The sequence below is a fragment of the Ursus maritimus genome, unplaced genomic scaffold (genome assembly GCF_017311325.1).
Source record: "Ursus maritimus isolate PB19 unplaced genomic scaffold, ASM1731132v1 scaffold_23, whole genome shotgun sequence".
Taxonomy (NCBI): domain Eukaryota; kingdom Metazoa; phylum Chordata; class Mammalia; order Carnivora; family Ursidae; genus Ursus; species Ursus maritimus.
In genome coordinates, this window is record NW_024424786.1 from 32,680,824 (window position 1) to 32,700,163 (window position 19,340).

The 19,340-nt window shown below is 35.9% G+C and overlaps 2 protein-coding genes across 2 annotated transcripts; one reads left to right on the forward strand and one right to left on the reverse strand.

Moving 5' to 3' along the window:
• Positions 1 to 55: 55 nt before the first annotated feature.
• On the reverse strand, positions 56 to 991 carry LOC103666189 (olfactory receptor 4P4-like). Its single transcript, XM_008694210.1, has one exon. It carries the CDS (start codon positions 989 to 991, stop codon positions 56 to 58), a length of 936 nt encoding a protein of 311 aa, XP_008692432.1.
• A 12,081-nt stretch (positions 992 to 13,072) lies between these two features.
• Positions 13,073 to 14,008, forward strand: LOC103666190 (olfactory receptor 4P4-like). The gene has a single exon (XM_008694211.2). It carries the CDS (start codon positions 13,073 to 13,075, stop codon positions 14,006 to 14,008), a length of 936 nt encoding a protein of 311 aa, XP_008692433.2.
• Positions 14,009 to 19,340: the final 5,332 nt, after the last annotated feature.

Here is a 19,340-nt window from a genome sequence, read left to right on the forward strand (position 1 = left end):
TTCACATCTCCCTCTTTTCTTTCTCAGAGTTGCTTAGCCAATAAAATTCTTCAAATTAACTCTGTGCTTCCTTTGGAAATAATGATGGGCTCCAAACCTTTCTCATGGCTTTTTTCATCTCTGAATTTCTCAGAGTATAGATTAGGGGATTCAACATAGGAGCAATGATGGTATAAAATAGAGCAAATATTTTGTCCTCAGAAAAAGTAATAGGTGGTCTAAGGTAGATAAAGATTACAGGCCCAAAACATAAGATGACCACAGTGATATGAGACCAACAGGTGGAGAGGGCTTTGCGTCTTCCCTCAGCTGACAGATTTCTTAAAGTGAACAGTATTATCCCATAAGAAACAAATAAGACAATAAAGACTCCTAAAGCAACCATACCTGAAAAGGCAATCACAAGGACACCAGTGATGTAGGTATCCGTACAGGCCACCTTTAGCAAAGGAAAAATATCACAAAAGTAGTGATCGATTTCATTAGGACCACAGAAGGGCAAACTGACTGCAGTAGAAAATAGAGGAAAGGCATGGACTGCCGCACCAGCCCAAGCAGCTAGGACTAGGAGATGGCACCTTGTCCTGTTCATGATAACCACATAATGGAGAGGTTTGCAGATGGCAGCATAGCGATCAAAGGCCATGGCGGTAAGAATGAAGATCTCAACTCCTCCAAAGAAGTGCATTGTAAAGAGCTGTAACATGCAGTTACTATAGGAGATGGTTTTTCTTTCCACCAGCAGGTCAGCAATTAACTTGGGCGTAACCGTAGAGGTGTAGCAAATGTCCATAGTGGATAAGTGGCTGAGGAAGTAGTACATGGGTTGGTGAATAAGAGGACTGAGTCGGATGGAGACAAGGATCAGAAGGTTTCCTGCCAACAGGGCAACATAACAATATAAGAAAAGGGAAAAACAAAATATTTGTATGCTCTGGTTAAATGAAAGTCCTAGAAGTATGAATTCTGAGATATTTCTCTGGCTTTTCATATAATTGGCCTTGGTGTACGTTTCCATAAGGACTTATGTTTCTGAAAGAGAGAAAATGTAACTCCAGGTGAAAATTAAATTTAGGAACACAATAATATAAACTTTATTAAAATACATATTGACATAGGGTTGAGATAATTATTCTTGGTTCATTGAATGAAGCTATTTTTTCTTTTAGTGCTTCCTTTTTTAAATCTATCATGAAATGGTTTTATAATGGCAATAATGGGAATAATTACATATTTGCTCAATATCACTGGTAATATTTTAAAAATTTTAATTTTATTTTAAAAATATATTTTATTACTCTTAATTATATATTTAGATAAAAGACTGCTAATTATATTATTTAGTCTAAAACAAAGGAAGTGTTTTTTCCATATTTCCCAATTCTTCTAACTTAAACATAAAATCAACCTTCCTTCTTTTAAAATTATCTGAGAAAATTCCCTAATGAATGAATCCTGAAGAAATGCACATTGTTTGAACTACTGAAGTATAATTTGTGTAGAGCATACTATATTTTTCTACATTGTCAAACATTGTCAATGAGTCATGTCAAACCAACGGAATTTCTCTTACATTAAAAAAACAAAGAGTGGTTAAAAATAATACATCAAAAGAAAGAATATCAATTAATGACTGAAATCTTGAAAAATATTCAGGAAATCCATTCTTTTGTTGTATATATTTTTCATGAGTTAAATAAAATTTAAAAAATATATGCTGTCATTTAAGATTGTGATAGCAATTTGATAAAGGAAAGACAAGAATGTTGAATGGCCCAAGTATATTTGAATTATGCATACGGCAGGCTTTGGCTGAAATTTCACATTTTAGATACAATCTAAAGATCAAATGCCAATAAAAGGAGATAATACCAAAGTAACTTGAAAACAAACTCTGTGGGGACTCAGAACTCAATGATATTTTTTGCAATAATGAATAAATGAAATATTCAGGAATTTACATCTTTGTATCTAATGGATATCTTCAGATATCATTTAATCAGTGCACAATGAGTGTAGAATAAAGAGAAAGACAGCCAAGAGCTATTTTACACACTAATGAGGACATACCTGATTCTAGTGGGTTTGTAAAAACTAGCACACCTTCTACCTTAGGCTGGATCTCAAGTGACAGACATATCTGGGCCCCCGGATGTCTATTTAAAAAATACAAAATGCTTTTTTGCAACATTATTTAGCAACCATCATCTGTAGCGACTCACAAAGTTAATGTCTGTGCTGTCGATAGTCTTCAACAAGATTTTACATGGCAAATAGATGACAGCTGAGGCATGTTTAGAATGGTCTGTACTATAAGACATCAATTCTACTTTCAAATACTATTCAAAATTCTAAACTAATAAAATTAAAATTTTCAATGTTTACTTTGATTTCTGTATCGCTAACAAGGCTCCGTATCCTCCTCACATAACAAAATAAAATAATGATGTCACGGAGTGCTCAGCAGTTAACAGTTACTAAGGGGTCCTGAAAAGCCATAGGACTGTGAGGATCATTGACCTCTCTTCTACTTACTGCAACTGACAATAATCTTTGTTTACGAGGTAGAAACGATCTTAATTTTTCAGATATACCTACTTACTAAAACAAGTTGATTTACAGGCAACTTTTATCTAAGTAGAGTACGAGGAATAGAAATGTGGAAATCACTGGACCAATTCAAATCTGATTCTAAACAGAAGACCCATATCAAGAAATGGAAGGAATTTCTCAGGATTGAAAAGCAGTACACTGTAAATGTTACAAGACAAAAATCCTGTTCCTTCCTCAATCTAGGGCTGTCTTTCATGGGAGAGATACGAGAGGGATGTCATGAAGGACAGTATGAAAAATCTGTTTTGATTCCTCTTCTGAGCAGAAAATAATATTCAAGACGATGGGTTAACAGATACCCTGTCTGGTTTTTTTGAGTATTTATGAAAATAAAAAGATACAGAATATTTAATAGACACATGTAATCTAGAATTTGCTGATTCTAACTCTACCGTTTTTCTCTCCCAAAATGGGAATTTTGCTTATACCTAATGTGTCTTTAAGTCTAAAGTATGCTAGGGGCGCCTGGGTGGCACAGCGGTTAAGTGTCTGCCTTCGGCTCAGGGCGTGATCCCGGCGTTATGGGATCGAGCCCCACATCAGGCTCCTCCACTATGAGCCTGCTTCTTCCTCTCCCACTCCCCCTGCTTGTGTTCCCTCTCTCGCTGGCTGTCTCTCTGTCAAATAAATAAATAAAATCTTTAAAAAATAAAAATAAAGTATGCTAAAACATTTCTATATTAATAAAATTGTCATATGCTGCAAGGGAAGTTATATGCTTTAGAATGAAACTACACAGAATAGATATAAAGAACACACACTTAGCCCAGCAGGTGTGGTGGGACCCTTCCCAAACCAAGGTGACAAGGGTAATTCACTAACCATAAGATCTGAGTGGCCGTCTGGTTAGTTTTGGGGCTGCATCAGGAAGCATTCCCTCCTCAGATACTCACTCTGCTAGTTTGTCCCAGTACCAAAACCTGGAAGCAGATGCAGAGAATTACAAACCCAGAATGAAACACATCCTGATGAATTCTCTGAGAATATTTTGACAATTTCAACGTGTCTTAAACTTTCTACAGTTTGCAAAGGAAGTGGCCTTCCAATAATCTCTAAGAGTCAGTGATGCAAGAAGTGGATCTTCATCCCTCAGGAAAGGAGCCTGGCAATTTCAAAAGCTAATTTAGCTTCTTCATAACAGCTCAGAAGGAAAAAGAGCAAAATGATTTTATATTCCTGCAAAAGCTAACACAGTATTTACATCCTAGGAATCATCCATTTCTTTTATGCCTATGCCTGAAGACAATTTGTTTCAGGGGCACAGAATAAAACTTAAGTAGCAATGTGAGAATAAACAGATCTTTGAAATCTTTATGTAATTATATTCCCAAAGGCATTTCTAGACAGGTCTTGGCCCAAGTGTTGCAAAGCCCCCATCCACAGTAATGTGCTTGGTGCTCTTGGGTATAAACTTTTCACATTTGCCTATGTGGAAAACAATTGGCCCTTTTCCCCTGAAGTCCCAAAAAGGCTATGGTGTGACTGCCCTGTGCTCCTCCAGTTTTCTGAAGAATAGGAGGGAAACTGTAGCCTATAATAATATCAGGTTTGCTTTCAGGAAATCTGAAATGAGGTAAGATAAGGAGAACCAAAGATAGCCACATAGGGTCCTTTTTTTTTTTTTTTTTTTTTTTTTTTTTTTAATTATCAAGATATTTGGTGTGCAGGGTAGGTACATAAATAAAATAAATGACTTGTGATATTATAATTGGTATGAAATTACCATTGATGGATGAGCTATTGGAAACTAGTTACAAAAAAAAAAAAGAAAGGAAGGAATAAACAGCTCTTCCCTATAACTTGTTAATGAGGGAAAGCAAATTAGATATGGAAAAATCAGAGAACAGAAGCAAAATACAGCCAAGCCTTTAATGTATTTCCCATTGGGTTCTGACTCTGCTCACTGACTCGTCACAGGTCGTTTAGACTCAGTCTCACCTGCATGGACTGAAGCCAGGCAGTCTCTCTCTACCATACGCCAATCCATGCATGTAATGTTTTCTCATGCAAGAACTGTCCGGAAATCAAATTTTATAATATTTAATCTATTTCAGATCAATCTACTTAGGCAAAGAATAACAAAAATCTACTGAGAGATTGTTGGGTGGATTAAGTTAATCATATTAGTTAATGCTCATAATAATGCACATTTTGAAACAAATTTTATTAGCTTTGCTATGTTGATAAAAACCAGAAGGTTCTAGAGGTTAACCAACTAGCTCAAATAGCCAGTAAGCAATGAAGCAAGAAAATGTGTTATTCTAGTTTAGCGCTTCCTTGGAACTTCAAATGCTTAAAAGCTCTGAGGAATTGAAGGATTCTATCACTTCACCTTAAAGGACAGTATAACCCAGGGATTTAGAGCTTGTCTACATGACCGTTATGCCCCATGTTGACCAAGCTGCGCTCATGAGTTAGCCTGTACCGATCTACAGCAGGAGACGGCGGGTCACGCTTCTCCCTTCTCCCTGTACACACACTGTATTTGTTAGAAACCTGTTTCCTTCATTTTTCAGGTTGAAGGACTGACATTTTACAAGGAGACCCTTTACAGTTCAGAGAAAAATGTGAGTGCCAGATTTCTGGGTGGGAAGGAGTGACATAGCAGACACGTGCTCCCACATGATAAGGTAGCAAAGATGGAAAACAGAGAATCATTTCTGAAGAGACTGGACAGCTACTAAGGGAAGAAGAAGTAGAAGCAATGGGATTAAAAATGGCAGGTAAACTCAGCCGAGGTCAGCAGCAACAACTACATTTACTGTATTTCTGGGTACAGCATGGAACTGAGGATCCAAGTTTTACACACACTGACAGCTACTGCGGGGACATAAAGGAATCCGCAGAGCTTTGGTCAGAGATCTAGGGAATCTCGAGGACACATCCATTTTTCCTTTGATTCATTTGTGAAGACACATAGCATAACCAGGAGAGAAACAGACTTTTTAAAATAATACCTTTAAAAGACAATATCATCTTCTTCCTTTACCAGACTGTTTGAGAGGTTTATCACACTGTATTATTTGTAGTTTGTTCCTCTTTAGTAAGAATAGTATTGCACAGTATGGCTCTACCACATCTTGTATGCTTATTCCCTAGCTGATGGACATTTGAATTGTGTCCATGTAAGGGCCAGAGTGAATGATGCTGCTGTGAACATTCATGGACCAGCCTTCGTGTGGACACAGATTATCATTTCTCTTGGGTGGATACCTAAGAGTGGAATTGCTGAGTTATATGTTACGTGTATGTTAGCATTTTAAGAAACTGCCAATGTGTTTTCAAAAGTGGTGATCCTGTGTTACATTCCCACCGGCAATGTATGAGAGTTTCCATTTCCCCACAAGCTCACCAACACTTGGAATTCTTGGTCTTTTTAAATTTAGCATAGAGATGCTAAAAATATTCTCTTATGACTCATTCTGTAGGGTCCTTAGGAAGAGTATTATAATTTTAAATTGTTCTAAATTATAAATTATATTGCAAAGCATATAATCTAAAGTATACATATTTACATATATATATATTTTAATAAAATTGAGTACTGATTCCCTCCTGTGTGGTCAGTATTCTTCCTTCCATTTTGAAATGAGGAAACAGTGTCAGAGACTTAGGTTGATGGTAATATTAACAGTAACAATATTTATAAAAAATGAATATTTAGTGGCTCTGAGTGTTTCTGCTCACATTTGCTGATTTAATACCCACTGCAAATCTGTAGGATAATTCCTGCCATTGTCTTTATAAATATTTTATATATTATGTGGTAGAAACATGGAGAAGTTAAAGATCCTGCCAAGATCAAGATGCCAATTAAGGGCAGAGCCAAGATTAGTTCAGATTCTACTAGTTCGTGATTCCCTCCAATTTCTTACCCATGCGCTATATTGCTCTACTTAACAACACTGAACTAGTGATCTCTTTTTGATACGACCATAATAATCATAATCACTTTGTTACTACTTTGGGGGCAAATGTATATAACACTATTACATTAGCACACACACACACACACACACAGATACTTTGTACTTTTACACAGGCAATCATTTCACTGTGAGTATAATTTTATTTCTCCTACAAGCCTTTGTGTGGACATAGATTACCCACACAAGTTTAGTAAGATTGCAAGATATAACATCAATCTTTAAAATTCAATTGCGTAGCTTGTACTTGTAACTAAGAAATACATACTGGATTTTAAAAATCCCATTTATAGTGTCTTAAAATTACAAAATAATTAAGAATAAATGTAGCAAGATATGAGGAAAACATGTACTCTGAAAGTAAAATATTTAAGGGAATATAAACACTTTAATAAATAGAAAAAAAAATCCTGTGTTCATAGATACATGACTCAACATTATTGAGAGGTGAATTCTCCCCAAAGCAATCTCCAGATTCAAGCCTTCTCAAACAAAATTACAGTCACATTTTTAAAATTTTTCCAAACTGATTAAACTTGGAAATATGAGGCCCCTAAATTAGGTCCCACAACTTTAAAAAAGGACAAAGTTGGAGAATTTACACAATCTGATTTCCAGCAATGTTACAAAACTGCTGTGTCCAAAATGATGTGGTATTTTCATAAAGCTATCCCAGAAGACCAACAAAGCAGCCTAGAGAGCCCAGTAGGAGACCTGCACATACACGGTCAACTAATCTCAGCAAAAGTCTGCAGACAATTCAGTGGTGAGAAAGTAGTCTTTGTGAGAAATGATAGTGGAAATATTATGCATCTATATCTACTGCACAAAACAAACAAAAAAGGCAAAAAAACCTTTTATCTGTACATCACATCTGTACAGATTTATTTAAAATGGATCTTAAAGCTATATGTGAAATGTAAAAGTTAAAAAAAAAACAAAAAACATTTGTTGTAAAATGCAGGAGAAGATCTTCATGACTGGATTACAAGAAAAAATTCATAAATGTGTGTGAAGGAGAGTGTATCCAAATAGGGGTACCTGGGTGGCAAAGTTTGTTAAGCATCTGACCCCTGGTTTTGGCTCAGGTGGTGATATTAGGGTCCAGAGATCAAGCCCTCCGCAGGGCTCAGCACTCAGCATGGAGTCTGCTTGACACTTTCTCTCCCTTTCCCCTTCCACCCTTTGTTCATGTCTTCTCTTACTCTCTCTCTCTCTCTCTGCCTCTAAAATAAACAAATATATGTAAAAAAAAAAAAAGTGTCCATAAAAAATAATGATTTACACTTTACCAAAATTAAAACTATGCAGCAGAACTAGTATATAAAGAGGGATGAATTAAACAGTTGAGGATGTGAATGCAACTTGTGTCCTTCTCTAAGCGTTGTCCAAGTGTGTGCACAGGGAGAAGGGAGAGACATGACCCACTGTCTCCTGCTGTAGATTGGTACAGGCCAGCTCTTGGGCACAGCTTGCTCAACACTGGGCATAACACTGATGTAGACAAGCTCTAAATCCCTGGGTTATACTGTCCTTCAAGCTGAAGTGCTAGAATCCCTCATTTTCTGAGTTATTAAAGCCCTGAAGGAAGCACTACAATAGAATAATGCATTTTCTCGCTTCAATTGCTTACTGGGTATTTGAGCTAGTTATTTAACCCCTAGAACCTTCTGGTTTTTATCTACATGTAAAGCTAATAATATGTGTGTCAGAATGCATTATTATGAGCATTGAATAATAGGATGGACTTAATCCACCCAACAATCTCTCAGTAAATTTTTGTTAATCTCTGGCTAAGTAGAATGATCTGAAAAAGAATAAATATTATAAAATTTGATTTCTGGACACTTCTTGCATAAGAAAACTTTACATGCATGGATTGGCGTATGGTAGAGAGAGACTGCCTGACTTCAGTCCATGCAGGTGAGACTGAGTCTAAACGACTTGTGAATAGTCAGTGAGCAGACAGAACTGGATGGGAAACACATTAAAGGTTTTGCTGTAGTTTGCTTCCTTTCTCAGATTTTTTAATATCTTTTTTGCTTTTCTTCATTAACAAGTTATGGGGAAGAGCTGTTTATTCCTTTCTTCTTCTTCTTCTTTTTTTTTTTTTTGTAACTAGTTTCCAACAGCTCATCCATCAATGGTAATTTCATACCAATTATAATATCACAAGTCATTGATTTTATTTATGTACCTACCCTGCATACCAAATACCTTGAGAATTTAAAAAAAAAAAAAAAAAAAAAGGACCCTATGTGGCTGTCTTTGGTTCTCCTTGTCTTACCTCATTTCAGATTTCCTGAAAGCAAACCTGATACTATTATAGGCTAAAATTTCCATCCTAGAAAGCTGGAGGAGCACAGGGCAGTCACACTATAGCCTTTAGGGCCTTCAAGGAAAAAGGGCCAATTTTTTTCCGGATGGGCAAATGTGGAAACTTTATACCCAAGAGCACCACCAAGCACATTACTGTGGATGGGGGCTTTGCACACTTGGGCCAAGACCTGTCTAGAAATGCCTTTGGGAATATAATTACATAAAGATTTCAAAGATCTATTTATTCTTGCATTGCTACTTAAGTTTTATTCTGTGCCTCTGAACCTAATTGTGTTCCAGCATAGGCATAAAATAAATGGATGATTCCTGGGTCCTAAATACTATGCTAGCTTTTGCAGGAATATAAAATCATTTTGCTCCTTTTCCTTCTGAGCTGTTATTAAGAAGCTAAATTAACTTTCGAAATTGCCAGGCTGCTTTCCTGAGGGATGAAGATCCACTTCTTGCATCACTGACTCTTAGTGAATATTGGAAGCCACTTCCCTTGTAAACTTTAGAAAGTGTAAGACACGTTGAAAGTGTCAAAATATTTGCAGAGAATTCATCTGGATGTATTTGATTCTGGGTTTGTAACTCTCTGCTTTTAATTCCAGGTTTTGCTACTAGAGACAAACTAACAGAGTGAGTATCTGAGGAGGAAATGCTTCCTGATGCAGCCCCCAAACTAACGAGACGGCCACTCAGATCTTATGGTTAGTGAGTTACCCTTGTCGCCTTGGTTTGGGAAGCGTCCCACCACACATGTGCTGGGCTAAATGTGTGTTCTTTATATCTATTCTATGTAATTTCATTCTAAAGCATATAACTTCTCTTGCAACATATGACAATTAGATTATTATAAAAATGTTTCAACCTACTTTAGTTTTCATGGCACATTAGCTATAATCAAAATTCCCCTTTTTGGGGAGCAAAACAGTAGATTTAGATAAAGCACATTCAAGGTGGCATTGAATTTCATTGTTTCCCCAGCTCTTGAATAGGGCAGTCCTCCTTATTCCGAATAAGAAACAGACAAGTGTATGCATGATATGTTCAATAACAAAGGCTTTCTTATATTTCAAGATATCTGCCATCTAAAATAGAGTAGTTTCATCTGATTCTACTATGGTAAGTTTAAGCATCCTACACTCTTTTGCACTAAGAGAAAGTCTGCATGTGTGGTAGAAAAGTTTATTTACACATAAGACCTTCAATTCCTTCATAAACAGCCTAAACCAAAAGGTACACATAATTTTTATTCAATAATACCAAAAAAATAAAGTAATAATTTTGATATCTTTTTGTAGAGGAAAAAAAAATAGACTAGTGATCAGTGTTAAGAAACAGCCTAAGATAACCAATTGATGATGACATTAACAGTTTCAGTAACAGATTGTTTGGTTTTGAGTTTCCCGTGATCAAATTTGCTAAATCCCTGTTATGAATGTTCCTTTTAATTTCTTTTATTTTCCCACTGATTATCTGTGTGTATGCCCATGACAATCTGTGCTCCTAAAGGAATCACTCAGAGAGGAAACACCGTAACAGAAAAATGACAGTTTTGAACCACACATGTCACTGGCTATTTCATGTTTCCTCGTGTATTCCTCATTAAAAGTCTGAATTTTGTAATGATATCTTAGTTGTGAAAGGAGAAAGCTAAAGACGAAGCCATTTGCTCAAGGATCACACTGATCAGGTGATTTGAGATGCCTCAGGGTTTCTCCCCCTTTCTGTGTTGCTACTGTTTCAACCACTTGTCCACTGGTTGCCTGATTCTTTATTTCCCAGTTGTGACTTCAGTTTTTCCATGGGAGGGGTCCTCGGTATCGCTGTATTTTTTGATGAGAGTAAATCTCCTCAACTGACTTTTCCCTCTTCCCTTTTACCAACAGCACTGATCATAGAGAAGTTTCCTCCAAATACAGGCTGGGGATTTAAGCTACTGCAGATAAAATTCCAACGATGATCTGGAAAAAAAACAGGATACCTGATGAGGGATTTGTATTTTTGTAAAACTGAAAGCAAATTATTTCAAATGTTTTAGAATCAGCGAATTCTAGATTACATGTGTATATTTAATATTCTGTAATTCTTCACTTACATAAATACTCAAAAAGGCAGGGATTCAGTTATGCCATCATCTTGCATTTTCTTTTCTGTTCAGAGGAGGAATCAAAATAATTTTTCATACTGTCCTTCATGACATCCCTCTCAGTTCTCTCCATGAAAGACAGCCCCACATTGAGATAAAACAGGATTTCTGTTTTGTAACATTTACAGTGTGTTACTTTTAATTTCTGAGAAATGCCTTAGATTTCTTAATGTATCTCTTCTCTGTAGAATCAGAGATTTGAATTGGTGCAGTGATTTCCACATTTCTATTGTTCACACTCTACTTAGATAAAAGTTGCCTCTAAATCAATTTGTTTTAGTAATTATGTATATCTGAAAAATTAACATTGTTTCTGTCTCGTAAACAAAGATTAGTGTCAGTTGCGGTAAGTCGAAGAGAGGTCAATGATCCGCACACTCCTACGGCTTTTCAGGACCCCTTAGTAACTGTTCACTGCTGAGCACTCTGGGACATCATTATATTATTTTGTTATGAGAGGAGGATAGGGAGCCTTGTTAGCAATACAGAAGCCAAAGTAAACACTGAAAATTTTAATTTTATTAGTTTAGAATTTTGAATAGTATTTGAAAGTAGAATTGATGTCTTATAGTACAGACCATTCTAAAAATGCCTCAGCTGTCACCTATTTGCCATGTAAAATCTTGTTGAAGACTACCGACAGCACAGACATTAACTTTGTGAGTCGCTACAGATGATGGTTGCTAAATAATGTTGCAAAAAAGCATTTTGTATTTTTTAAATAGACATCCGGGGGCCCAGATATGTCTGTCACTTGAGATCCAGCCTAAGGTAGAAGGTGTGCTAGTTTTTATAAACCCACTAGAATCAGATATGTCCTCATTAGTGGGTAAAATAGCCTTGGCTGTCTTTCTTTTTTTTTCTACACTCATTGTGCACTGATTAAATGATATCTTGAGATATCCATTAGATACAAAGATGTAAATTCCTGAATATTTCATTTATTCATTATTGCAACAAATAGCATTGAGTTCTGAGTCCCCACAGAGTTTGTTTTCAAGTTACTTTGGTATTATCTCCTTTTATTGGCATTTGATCTTTAGATTGTGTCTAAAATGTGAAATTTTAGCCAAAGCCTGCCATATGCATAATTCAAATATACTTGGGTCATTCAACAATCTTATCTTTCCTTTATCAATTGCTATCACAATCTTAAATGACAGCATATATTTTTTAAATTTTATTTAACTCATGAAAAATATATACGACAAAAGAATGGATTTCCTGAATATTTTTCAAGATTTCAGTCATTAATTGATATTTTTTCTTTTGATGTATTATTTTTTTTCACCACTCTTTGCTTTTTAATGTAAGACAAATACCATTGGTTTGACATGACTTACTGACAATGTATGGCACTGTAGAAAAATACAGTATGCTCTACACAAATTATACTTCATTAGTTCAAACAATGTGCATTTCTTCAAGATTCATTTGCAGAAAATTAAGGGAATTTTCTCAGATAATTTGAAAAGAAGGAAAGTTGATTTTATGTGTAAGTTATAAGAATTGAGAAATATGGAAGAAAACCTTTCCTTTTTTTAGACTAAATAATATAATTAGCAGTCCTTTATCTTAATATATAATTAATAGTGATAAAATATGTTTTCAAAATTATATTTAACTATTTTAAATTTTTTCTGTGAACTTTTTTTTTAACTTAATGCTAGTCTCAATACAGTTCATCATAGGTTTTTGATGTAGTGTTCCGTGATTCATTATTTGTGTATAACATCCAGTGCTCAGTACAACCTGTGCTCTCCTTAAATATTGTAAATAATTACTCGTAATATTGAGTAAAATACGTAATTAGTCTCAATTTGCATTATAAAATTATTTCATGAAGATTTAGTAAAGACAGCATAAAAAGAATAAGCAGCTTAATTCAATAAATCAAGAATAACTATTCTTAACTCTATGTCAATTTGCTCTATTTTGATTCACATTTAATAAGTTTTATATATATTGTTAATACAGTTAATTTTCAACTAGAATTATGTTTTCTTTCTTTCTTTCAGTTGTGTAAGTCTTTATGGAAACATACACCAACGCCCAATATATGAAAAGCCAGAGAAACATCTCAGAATTCATACTTCTAGGACTTTCTTATGACCAGAACATACAAATATTTTGCTTTGTGCTCTTCTTATTCTGTTATATTGCCCTGTTGGCAGGAAACCTGCTGATCCTTGTCTCCATTCGATGCAGCCCTCTTTATCACCAACCCATGTACTACTTCCTCAGCCACTTATCCTCCATGGACATCTGCTACACCTCTACGGTTACGCCCAAGTTAATTGCTGACCTGCTGGTGGAAAGAAAAACCATCTCCTACAGTAACTGCATGTTACAGCTCTTTACAATGCACTTCTTTGGAGGAGTTGAGATCTTCATTCTTACCGCCATGGCCTTTGATCGCTATGCTGCCATCTGCAAACCTCTCCAGTATGTGGTTATCATGAACAGGACAAGGTGCCATCTCCTAGTCCTAGCTGCTTGGGCTGGTGGGGCCGTCCATGCCTTTCCTCTATTTTCTACCACAATTAGTTTGCCTTTCTGTGGTCCTAATGAAATCGATCACTACTTTTGTGATATTTTTCCTTTGCTAAAGGTGGCCTGTACGGATACCTACATCACTGGTGTCCTTGTGGTTGCCTTTTCAGGTATGATTTCCTTAGTGACCTTTATTGTCTTATTTGTTTCTTATGGGATAATACTATTCACTTTGAGAAATCTCTCAGCTGAGGGAAGACGCAAAGCCCTCTCCACCTGTTGGTCTCATATCACTGTGGTTGTCTTATTTTTTGGGCCTGTAATCTTCATCTACCTTAGACCACCTACTACTTTTCCTGAGGACAAAATATTTGCTCTATTTTACACCATTGTTGCTCCTATGTTCAATCCTCTAATCTACACTCTGAGAAATTCAGAGATGAAAAAAGCCATGAGAAAGGTTTGGTGCCCATCATTATTTCCAAAGGAAGCACACAGTTAATTTGAAGAAGTTTATTGGCTAAGCAACTCTGAGAAAGAAAGGAGGGAGATGTGAATGAAAAAGGCAGAGACTATCTCATGAGGTTTGTGGACCATCACTGTCCTGAGGGGAGTGAATGGAAGCAATAGGACTAAGGTGTAAAGTAACATTGAGCAAGTACTGATTCTTGCAAACCAAAATTAATTGCAAACTAAGTTAATTTTGTTTGGTATTAAAATGGTGTAGATAGGGGAACCTTCATGCAAAATAATTGAGCCAAAGAAAGTAAGCCAATATTACAATGATGAACGAATTATTAAGGGAAATATTTTAATCACACTTTTATTAAACATTGGACTTAGAAGCAAGACCACTCAATGACAGATTTTCTTTGGTAGTTCAGAAGTTGTACAAAACAAAACAAAACAAAACAAAAACCCTATAATATAAAACTGAATGAATTAATTTAAATTTCTGAGAGAATATCTATCTATCATCTATCATCTATCTAACTATCTATCTATCTATCATCTATCATCTATCTGACTATCTATCTATCTATCTACTCTAGTTCATACAGAAACCAATTGTGCAAACAAATAAATATTTAGAGTTGATTTGGTTTTATTTATTTATCTTTTAAAAAGATTTTATGTATTTATTTGAGAGAGAGAGAATGTGCCTGAGGGAGCAGGAGAAGCAGCACGAGTCAGCGGTGGTGCTGGGGCAGAGGGAGAGGGAATAGCAGATGCCCAACTGAGCAGGGAGCCTGATGCAGGGCTCCATCACAGGACCCTGGTATCACAACCTGAGCCAAAGGCAATCTCTTAACTGAGCCACCTTGATGCCCCAAGTGAAATCTATTTTAATATGGCTCCTGGGAGTCATTTCTCCTGATGTTGGATTGAAATCATTAATAAGAAATATAAAGACAGAGTGAGACTCTACAGTTCAGAAAGCTGAAACACACTTTTGGCATTCCACCACTTGGCCAGACTTTATATCATTTCCCATAAAGTTAAAGATCTTTATATTAAAATGTATGTGTTACTCACCCCTACCTGCCTAAAATTGATGAGCAAATGATTAGTCAGGGATCCACAACCAAAGACTTTTCCTACTACAATGGCACACACAGAAAGAGAGAGCTAGAGTGAGAAAACTGGCAAAAGAGAAATAAGAGGTGATTGAACCACAAAGTAAATGAAAACACTAAAGCATTTTTGTTGTATATGGATGTGTATGGAAGCTGTATTAATAATCAACAATTGTTGGAAGCAACCAAGATATTTTCCAGTAGGTGAATAAATAAATAAACTATTGTACATCTGGAGAATGGACTATTATTCAGCACTAAAAAGATTGAGCTTCTAAGGTAAGAAAATATATGCAGGAAACTTAGATGCATATTTCCGAGTGAAAGACACCAATGTGAAGGGCTCCCTTTTGCATGATTTCAACTACAGGTCTTCCTCGACGCACAGGGGAGTTATGTCCTAATAAACCCAACATAAGTTGAAAATATCTGAAGTCAAAATGCATAAAATACTCCCAACCCACCAAACCTCATAGCTTAGCCTAGCTTACCTTAACTGTGCTCAGAACACATACATTACTTAGTTTACTTTGGGCAGGTCACCAAATACAATTTTGTAATAAAGCATTAAATATCTCATGTAATTTATTAAATACTTTAATGCAGGTGAAAAAACAGAATTGCTATATGGGTACAGACGGTTGTAAGTGTGCTGACCATTGACGCTTGTGGTCTCTTGTCTGACTGGAAGCCTCACCTCGCCGCCCCTGCCCAGCATCACAAGAGAGGATTGTACTGCTTATCAGTAGCCGGGAGAGACCCGAATTCAAAATTCAAAGTACGCTTCCTACAGCATTTGTATCACTTTACCACCATTGTAAAGTTGGAAAAGTACAAGTCAAACCATTGTACGTTGAGGGCCATCTATACATATGACATTTTAGAAATGGCAAACTATGGACCCAGCAAAATGAAATGTCCGTGGATGCCAAGATTAGGGAGAGGAAGGAGGAAGAGGTGGAGCACAGAGGATTTTAGGGTCGGGAATCTGTTCTGTCTGTCCCTGGATGTTGGAGAGTGTTCTCATACATGTCAGAATCCACAGAAGGTACAACACCAAGGGTGAGCCCTGATGTAAACTGAGTTTTAGGTGACCATGATGTGTCCCTATAGGCTCATTTGATTGTGATGCAGGGAGCACTCTGGAGGGAGAGGTTGTCCCAGTGAGAGGGACAGGGGGTTTATGGGATCTCTGTAGCTTCTGCTCTATTTTATGGTAAAAGTAAACCCACTCTAAAAAAACAAAGTATATTAATCACAAAATGCATTGCAGCACAATACCTAAAAGAAGCCCTCTTGTAACTAAATGAAGAGTCTTCTGAAGAAAGATTTTCTAGTGAAAACCTTAAAATTTTTCAACTTTAATGGAAGGCCTTTGGTCATGCTTCATAGCATGTAAAATAAGAATTCTTAAGAAACACAACAATTATGACAGAGAAGGCACTGGATAGTGGGATTTGATGAGAAGGAAGAGAGTTACAATACTGAAATAGTTTTATTTATTTATTTATTTATTTATTTATTTATTTATGATTGTATTTATTATTTGAGAGAGAGAGCACCCACAGGGAGGGGTGCAGAGGGAGTGGGGGACTAGCAGACTCTCCCTTGAGCAGGGAGCCAGACACTGGGCTTGATCCCAGATCCCACGGATTATGACCTGAGCTGGAGGCAGGGGTTTAAGGGACTGAACCGCCCAGGTGACCCTGCAGGAGTTTTAGATTATACCTATGTGATGCAGGAGCTACAGGCATTCCAGGGAGCACTGTGCAAAGAAGCATGGATAGCAGGAAACATGATGAGGGAGAAAACATTAAGTAGCGTTTTTATAGCAAAGAGAAATTGGACAAAATACCTTCTCAGCAGCTACTAATAAAGAAGCAAATCTGTTGCAAGATTTGAATTCATCTTTTGAAGAAACATCATAAAGCACTTCTCAGTCTAAAGACCGAAAGGGCATGTGCTTAAAATGACCAACTTTGGTACTAGAAGAGAGATCATCTTCATGCGTAGGAAGGGTACATCAATAAAATGAGCAATATCATGTAATCGGCAATCAGAGTAAAAGTCACAAATCACCAGCACACCTGAAGTCCTCTTCCTACTTCCTTAAAGTCACCTCCTTCAGAAAGTAATCACTATCCTCATCTATAAAACTGGTGAAATATCCCTAGTGTTTGAATCTGTAGAAAATCAGTCACGCAGATTATACTCTTCAGTGTCGTTTTTCTCATTAGTATGTTCATGAGATTCATTCTTTATGTTTTCTCTATTTCCTGATTATTTTCATTGATCTGGGGTATCTCACTGCATGGATATGGGACAATCGATCCATTCTCTTGTTGCTAGATATTTGGGCTTTCGTATTCAAGGATATTATGAGTAGAGTTGCTTTGAATATTTTGAAATACGCATTTTGTTGACTATACAACATCTATTTTTAGATGCCTTTTATAAAAGATGTACCTAACTCCTAGGGTATGAAAAAATTAAAAACAAAAAAATTAAAGCATAAAAAGCATGGAGCATTCAAAATGCAGTAGTATTTCCTTTTTATTTTATTTTTTAAAGATAGATTTATTTATTTATTTATTTACTTACTTACTTACTTATTTGCCAGAGAGACAGAGAGAGCACAAGCAGGGGGAGCAGTAGGCAGAGGGAAAGGGAGAAGCAGGCTCCCCAGAGCAGGGAGCAGGACTGGGCTTGGATCCCTGGACTCTGGGATTATGACCTGAGCTGAAGACAAATGCTGAATCAGTTGAGCCAACCAGGAGCCCCAAATGCAGTAATATTTGAAGCAGTGATACATATTTATATTTATATATATTTAATATTTTCTGTGATCATTATACGTGTATTAAAAAACAGAATTTAAGGCAAGAACCATTATCAATTCTTAAAATCATTCAATATCTATAGAATTTGCAACACGGAAACATTCACAAATCTGAATGCGTGTGCATATACAATGTAGAGAGGATTCGATACAAAAAATAAGTAGCAAACTATGGGTATATAAAAAAACTACACTCATCAGCTGTTGTGTGAATATGAATTATTTAAAAGAATTCATCCCCTCTTATGCCACAAATTTATTCTCAAAAAGTGTCAAATTATCTGAACAAATCAGAGCAACTAATTTAGTGACAATTCATTTAAAGTAGGAAAAAATAATAAAAGGGTAACTTTCAATCTCAAATATATGGCAATTTAGAAACGATTTCAATAAAAAGTAAGTGAAAATAAATTGTAATAGCAACTGGAGAATAATTACAAATAAAATTAATAAAATGGTACTCATCAAAAAAGTATATCAATAATTAGAGGTAATCCCTAGCATGTATAAAAACACAAAATACATGATTACATCAAAGGGTGATTTGTTACCACCTAATTGTAACTACATTGATGTTAGACAAAGCACTGAGTGTTGAATGTCAGTGTTGGGTCATTAAATTCTACACCTGAAACTAACATTACACTGCATGTTAACTAACTGGAATTTAAATAAAAATTTGAAACACACACAAATAAACAAATAAATAAACAGAAAAACATAAATTCTACACTTGAAACTAATATTACACTCTATGCTAACTGGAATTTTCAAAAAAAAAAAAAAAAACACCAAAACCCTAATTGTAACAGTGCCCAAAATATTACCTGTAATTATGTATTTTCAAACAAACAAAATATTGAATTGTAAAATACTAAAGTTATTCCTTTGGAATCAGTCAGAAGAAGTGACACTTAGTATCACCAATTTAAATTAACATTATTTGGGGCTTCTGGGTGGCTCTGGCAGTTAAGCATCTGTCCTCTGCTCAGGTCATAATCCCAGGGTCCTGGCATCTAGCCCCACTTCAGGCCACAGGCCTGGAGGCTTCCTCTCTCTCTCCCTCTGCTGCTTCTCATGCTCTTAGTCTCTCTCTCACTCTCTCTCTCAAATAAATAAATAAAATCTTGAAAAAAACAAAAATAAATAAATTAACGTTATTCATTATTATACTGAAGGTTCCAGCCAACTCAATAAGAAAAACAAACAAACAAGCAAACAAACAAAAAGAAACTAATAAGAGTTTTATCAACAATGAATAGAATACTTTTTCTATACAAACTACAGGAAGTATGAGTCATAAGAGGATATGTTGAACAACTCTATGCGAAATTAAAAAGGCTGACAATGCCAAGATTTGGTGCGGTTATGGGGAAATGGGAACTCTCATACATTGCTGGTGGGAATGTAACACAGCA